The sequence below is a fragment of the Austrofundulus limnaeus genome, unplaced genomic scaffold (genome assembly GCF_001266775.1).
Source record: "Austrofundulus limnaeus strain Quisiro unplaced genomic scaffold, Austrofundulus_limnaeus-1.0 Scaffold5, whole genome shotgun sequence".
In the NCBI taxonomy this organism is placed as follows: domain Eukaryota; kingdom Metazoa; phylum Chordata; class Actinopteri; order Cyprinodontiformes; family Rivulidae; genus Austrofundulus; species Austrofundulus limnaeus.
In genome coordinates, this window is record NW_013952407.1 from 4,290,550 (window position 1) to 4,297,408 (window position 6,859).

At 39.5% G+C, this 6,859-nt stretch overlaps 1 protein-coding gene across 1 annotated transcript; it reads left to right on the top strand.

The window, feature by feature from the left end:
• The first annotated feature begins 401 nt into the window (after positions 1-401).
• Positions 402-6,599, top strand: nudt21 (nudix hydrolase 21). The gene is made up of 7 exons (XM_014027947.1): positions 402-669; positions 1,536-1,736; positions 1,828-1,891; positions 1,964-2,053; positions 5,734-5,809; positions 5,945-6,059; positions 6,291-6,599. Exons 1-7 carry the CDS (start codon positions 533-535, stop codon positions 6,310-6,312), a joined length of 705 nt encoding a protein of 234 aa, XP_013883401.1. The 5' UTR covers positions 402-532; the 3' UTR covers positions 6,313-6,599.
• The last annotated feature ends 260 nt before the right edge of the window (positions 6,600-6,859 follow it).

The following is a 6,859-nucleotide window of genomic DNA, read 5'->3' on the forward strand; positions in this document are numbered from 1 at the left end:
AAAAAAGAACCCATCCAGAGGACCTACTTCTTTTTTCATTTTGATTTTTTTTTGTACCTGGATTACTGAGATGCAGCAGGACAAGAGGAGTTAGTGTGTTACTGATTTTTATATCACTAAATTGACCACTGACAGATTCATTTAAAACTCTTAATACCTGCCATAAAAAGACACTAGCACTACAGTAAAAGGGTAAGATCAATAGACTTTAAGTTAAGAAATATAAACTTTTTTAAAGAAACAAAACTATGGGTGATATCCTCTGAAACAGGAACTCAAAACTGAGATGAGAAAAAGCCCTTGGAAATAAATAAGATAATGTAATACTAGCTCCGTCCAGCAGGTGTCGCTGGGAGGATTTCAATGAGCAAAACAACGATGTTTTCACCCGGAAGTGGAAAAGCTAACGAGCTCGTAGCGGCGGTAGTAGAGAAGAGCGCTCCCTTTTTGTTTCTTTTGGAAACCAGGAAAAAAAAAGAGAATAAAATTACCAACCAGCTATCAGCGGAAGATTTTAAACTCGTGGATAAAAATGTCGATTGTGCCTCCCAGTCGCTCCAATACCGGCTGGCCGCGCCGCAATTCAGACCAGTTCACGAACAAATACATGAGCAGCGGGGCCTCATCGGGCCCGACCAAACCGCTCACACTGGAGAGGACCATCAACCTGTGAGTTCACCATGAATGAGAGCAGTAGTTTTATTTTAAGGTGGACAATAAACACGTAGATGCTATCACCTTATTGCGATAACATTAAAAAGTGATTGAAAAAGTCCGGTCAGTATTAATTGTTTTTGTTGCAGAAAAAGGCAGATAAGCTATAATTATGAATCAATTAACACGTTTTTTTGGTCCTATTTCACAGATCATAAACCATAAGAGAAATAATACTTACGTTTATATGGTTTTGCATGCTGTGATTAAATTTTGATTTATATATTAAATCTTTAGATTAATTTGTTGGATGTTAATCAGTAAAAAATAATCAGTTTTTAACCTGTGTCAAATTTTTAATGCATTTTTATAATTAAAGTCTTCTAATAGAAAACCAGTTTTAGTTAGGATGTCTTCATGTATAGTTGGATAATTCCTGAATTTAAATATATTAAACTTTAAACACTAGTAAACAAACATATATTTGTGTTAAAAGCATGTGAAATTTTGAACTTTGACAAATGATTAATTTTAGTCATTGTAAAAGTCATTTATTAAAATAAAATAACGAGTGGTGGAAGTTTTTTTTCTGCATCTCAGTCAGATGTGAAGATTTAATCATTTACTCTGTTACAATTCACTAAAAAAATAAGGTGTTTGATTAATGTCTGATTTGATTCCTGGTCTTTGGAGAATCATTGCAGAAAACGTTTAACGTATTAAGAAACAATCAGGACTTAGTTGTGGTTTATTTACTGTCATTTRCAGTTGCATTACCTTGTTTCTTTAGTTTTTTAAATCACAGATTAATGTTTTAGAGCATATAGGTCACAATGGTTATCTTTAGTCATGTTGGATACTTTTTTTGTTTTCTTTAACAGATACCCTCTCACCAATTACACCTTTGGCACTAAGGAACCTCTGTATGAGAAGGACAGCTCCGTGGCTGCCAGGTTCCAGCGTATGCGCGAAGAGTTCGATAAGATGGGCATGCGCAGGACAGTGGAGGGTGTTCTCATTGTCCACGAACACAGGCTGCCTCACGTGTTGCTTCTGCAGCTGGGAACAACGTTCTTTAAACTGTGAGTGGCCGATGTTCAGCGGTTCCTGCGTGAACACGCAGGTGTGGTTTTTAGCTGTGCAGATGCCTGAGGGTTTGTGTCTCTGCTGCAGGCCTGGTGGAGAGTTAAACCCTGGAGAGGATGAAGTGGAAGGGCTGAAACGCCTGATGACAGAGGTAGGTAGCTGCGTCACAGCATCCAGATTCTGTGGTGAGTGCTGTGCTTATTAACTTTACTCTCTTTGTTAGATTCTTGGACGACAAGACGGGGTGAAGCAGGACTGGGTGATTGACGACTGTATCGGCAACTGGTGGCGCCCAAACTTTGAGCCTCCGCAGGTTGGTACACCTATGTGACTAGAACGGTAGAACGTATTAATCTTGGGCCGTTTTGAAATATAGTGACAGTATTTAAAAATTATGACTAGGGATGTCCCGATCAGATACTCAGTAGTGTCGGTGGCAGATATGGCCATTTTTTGAAAATCAGGTAGAATCAGATTTAGTCATGTGATCGGGCCGATCCAGTTTTCGCAAAAGTTTTCATCATCATCGTGCTTTACAACTGCTGTTAAGAAGTCAAGACGCACACAAGTATGCAACCAAGTCCACAGTGTGGGAACACTTTTCAATGGTAAACAATGATGCTGAAACTGCATCTTGCAAAATCTGCAAACTGGATGTTTCTCGTGGTGGAAACAGCAGGGCTTGCTTTAATACTACCAACCTTGTCACTTGGAAAGAAATGAAATAAAGCTATYGGATCGGTATCGGAAAGACTAATCATTAAAAAAGTCGGATTGTATCGGGAGCCAAAAAATCTGGATTGGGACATCCCTAGTTATGGCGGTGTATAAACCCTCTGGAGCCTASTCACATGACTAATTTAAATTGCTGTAACAGGAAAGATATGCCTTCTCTGAGACAGTTTCAGTTTGAGTCAAAAGTTTTTAAATTGTGTTGTTAGATCAAATAAAACCAAAGTTATGATAAATACAGTAGTCAATGGCACTGTTCTTTTACCGAACCTGACGTTGCAGCAGTCTCTTGGAACAAAACTCAAGGAGTCTGGGGGTAGGGTTACATTTACCAAGTGCCAAAAGATCTACAGGAAGAAGAAAACAAAAAGCTGCGAGAGCTGAATGAAGTTTGGTAGCGATAGAGATATGGCATGAGCCAGAGACACGCCCCACACCATACACTCCATGCTCCGCCCCGTTTCGCTCTGCCTTGGTAATACCCTATACCACGGTGTTATGTAAAAAAAAAAAATGCCGGTAGGGATGGGCACCTCTGACCTTTGAATCGATTCTGTACCAATATCTGGTACCTGGGAATCGGTACCAGTACTCAACGGTACTAATTTCCGGTACTTTTTGTGTGTTGTTGTTGGTGTTTTTTTAATAATAAGCTTTTAAATAATTTTTTTTGCTCAATATATAAAATTTAACAAATATCAAGATTACATCCAACTCTTTATATTGTAACATCAGTTGTTTAACAAACATCTTTAAAGTGAAAACACTTGAAAACAACAAGACTGTTTTGTCTTATTGCACAAATTAAAATCCAGCTCCATGTATTTCTGTTGATGTCATTTCCTCACTAGAAAATTTGTGTGATGGACGTCCATGGAAGGCAAATAAGTTTAAATCAAACAAACAAAAGAGGATGGGGTTAAAATAAATAAAAGGTATTACAGCTACGTTTTGAACATCCAAAACACGTCCAGCGCTTCAAGCTGGCTGCTTGTGCTCTTTAGGTCAGACGTGTTCGGACTGTCGGGAAGCGCCTCTGTTGTTTTCCTCGGCTGGTCTCTGTTTAATGGTGGATGAAATACAGAAAGTGGCGGTACTTTATTTACTTTGAGYAAACGAACGTCGTGCTCACAAGATAATTAATCCACCAGATAATTCAGAGGCGGTCTTTTTGGTGGGTTTTACTCCAGGAGCTGCGAGGCTTTCAAGCTACATTCAGACTGAACTCTGTTTACTGAAGCAGCGGCTGCTGACGTCATTACGCTCTTGCACGATGCTGCGTTCAGGACAAGCATGGAAAACTCACCACTCTTACKCCAATACGGTCRCAATGCTGCRTTCAGGACAAGCATGGAAAACTCACCACTCTTACGCCATACTGTCACAATGATGCAATTAACTACCGAAACATGGTAACTTTTGATGTTACATGAACAGGTACACAGTAGTACAGACAGAATTCAGTCGGTTCTTATAAAAGTATGGAATTCGGTACCCATCTCTATATGCTGTTATGAAAGATATCAATACCGCCCAACCCCAGAATATATTCTGTTTTCTGTAATGTTGGTTTATTTTATTTTTTTATCTACAGTGGGGAGAACAAGTATTTGATACACTGTTGATTTTTCAGGTTTTCCCACTTGCAAAGCTTGTAGATGACTGTAATTTTTATCATAGGTACTCTTCAACTGTGAGTGATGGAATCTAAAACAAAAATCCAGAAAAATACAATGTATGATTTTTAAGTAATTAATTTCCATTTTATTGTGCGAAATAAGTATTTGATCATCTATCAACCAGTAAGAATTTTGGCTCTCACAGACATGTTAGTTCTTCTTTAAGAAGCCCTCCTGTTCTCCACTCATTACCTGTATTAACTGCACCTGTTTGAACTSGTTACCTGTATAAAAGACACCTGTCCACACACTCAATCAGACTCCAGCATCTCCACAATGCCCAARACCAGAGAGCTGTGTAAGGACATCAGGGATAAAATTGTAGACCTGCACAAGGCTGGGATGGGCTACAGGACAATAGGCAAGCAGCTTGGTGAGAAGGCAACAACAGTTGGTGCAATTATTAGAAAATGGAAGAAATACAAAATAATGGAAAATCTCCCTCGGTCTGGGGCGCCATGCAAGATCTCACCTCGTGGAGCATCATTGATCTTGAGGAAGGTGAGGAATGAGCCCAGAACTACACGGCAGGACCTGGTCAATGACCTGAATAGAGCTGGGACCACAGTCTCAAAGAAAACAATCAGTAACACTCTATGCCATCAAGGATTAAAATCCTGCAGTGCACGCAAGGTGCCCTTCCTCAAGCTAACGCATGTCAAAGCCCGTCTGATGTTTGCAAATGACCATCTGAATGATCCAGAGGAGGAATGGGAGAAGGTCATGTGGTCTGATGAGACAAAARTAGAACTTTTTGGTTTAAACTCCACTCGTCATGTTTGGAGGAAGAAGAATGATGAGTACAACCCCAAGAACACCATCCCAACCGTGAAGCATGGCGGTGGAAACATCATTCTTTGGGGATGCTTTTCTGCAAAGGGGACAGGACGACTGCACCATATTGTGGGAAGGATGGATGGGGCCATGTATCATGAGATTTTGGCCAACAACCTCCTTCCCTCAGTAAGRGCACTGAAGATGGGTCGTGGCTGGGTCTTCCAGCATGATAACGACCCAAAACACACAGCCAGGGCAACTAAAGAGTGGCTCCGTAGGAAACATCTTAAGGTCCTGGAGTGGCCTAGCCAGTCTCCAGACCTGAATCCAATAGAAAATCTTTGGAGGGAGCTTAAAGTCCGTGTGGCCCAGCGACAGCCCCGAAACCTGAAGGCTCTGGAGGAGATCTGTATGGAGGAGTGGGCCAAAATCCCTGCTGCAGTGTGTGCAAACCTGGTCAAGAACTACAGGAAACGTCTGATCTCTGTAATTGCAAACAAAGGTTTCTGTACCAAATATTAAGTTTCATTTTTCTGGTGTATCAAATACTTATTGCACACAATAAAATGGAAATTAATTATTTAAAAATCATACATTGTATTTTTCTGGATTTTTGTTTTAGATTCCATCACTCACAGTTGAAGAGTACCTATGTTAAAAATTACWGTCTTCTACAAGCTTTGCAAGTGGGAAAACCTGAAATATCAACAATGTATCAAATACTTGTTCTCCCCACTGTATTTCTTTATTTCAGATTAAATGTTGTTTACTAATGTGATCTAATCACGACTTGTGTCTCCTCTAGTACCCCTACATTCCAGCTCACATCACCAAACCAAAGGAGCATAAAAAGCTGTTCCTGGTTCAGCTGCAGGAGAAAGGTCAGCACTTCACTTTCGGATCTAGTGGATTAAAAATGATTGCGGGTCGTATAAAAATGGCAACAAATGAATAAGCAGGAACAAATGAACACAGTTTTTGTTTGTTTTGATGTGCCTTAACTCGTGTTTCCATAGCGTTGTTTGCCGTTCCCAAGAACTATAAACTGGTGGCTGCACCGTTGTTTGAGCTGTATGATAACGCTCCTGGATATGGACCAATCATCTCCAGTCTACCACAGCTGTTGAGCAGGTACGGTTCATTGGTCATTCTCTGCAGCTTTGAGAAAACGGAAACAAAATAAACAGTGTGTTGTGGAAAACTGTAGAGTTTAATGTTAGCTTTTTTTGAGTAAAGTTGTTTTATAAGCCTGATAAACAATATAACTCAGACCCCAGTTTGGCCTCCTAGCCTGGAAAGACTTCTGTGCACGGTGAGCTCACGTTCTACACAACACAGACCTAATAATATTATTTTTTCTAGGTTCAATTTCATCTACAACTGACTGGAGTGAACAGAAGTGTGTCAGGCTGTCTCTGTGAGCTCAGCCAGAAACTCTGTGATGAGAAGGACTTCCACCTCTGATTCAACTTTTACGAAAATAAACGCAGTCAGGTCAGAGTCTGCAGGGGTGTTTATATTAATGTCAGGAGAACACGATAGTCTTTTTTTTTTTGTCTTTTCCTTTTTTAACTTGAGAAACTGCAGCGTTTTGTAGTACGCAGGAGTGTTGAATCTGATTTTATGTTTCCTAAAGGATGCCTGTTTAATTAAAACAAAAAACAACAACATTGTGTTCCTTGTTTTAAATTGTAACCATTCTGTGTTTTCTTTTAATAAAGCTGTGTTTTGTGTATGTTTTTATAAAAGTCAAAGGTGACTGAATGATGTTGAAGTTTGTGTTGAGTTAAAATCAGTGATTTGCTTTAAAACACAGTTTACACTTCATTATTTCTCAAAACAGGTTAAAAAAATAGATATCTGACATCAGAATGCACAATTGTTACATGTTCATGTTACAAAACAGCTATTCTAGCTCTTTTAGAGAGAAA

What these genes read in the sequence shown, in the direction of transcription:
- nudt21 (XM_014027947.1), top strand. Translation starts at nt 533, where the DNA reads ATGTCGATTGTGCCTCCCAGTCGCTCCAATACCGGCTGGCCGCGCCGC. An exon ending in CTGGAGAGGACCATCAACCT is followed by an intron (nt 670 to 1,535) that starts GTGAGTTCACCA and finishes TTTCTTTAACAG; the next exon opens with ATACCCTCTCACCAATTACA. An exon ending in TGAAACGCCTGATGACAGAG is followed by an intron (nt 1,892 to 1,963) that starts GTAGGTAGCTGC and finishes TCTCTTTGTTAG; the next exon opens with ATTCTTGGACGACAAGACGG.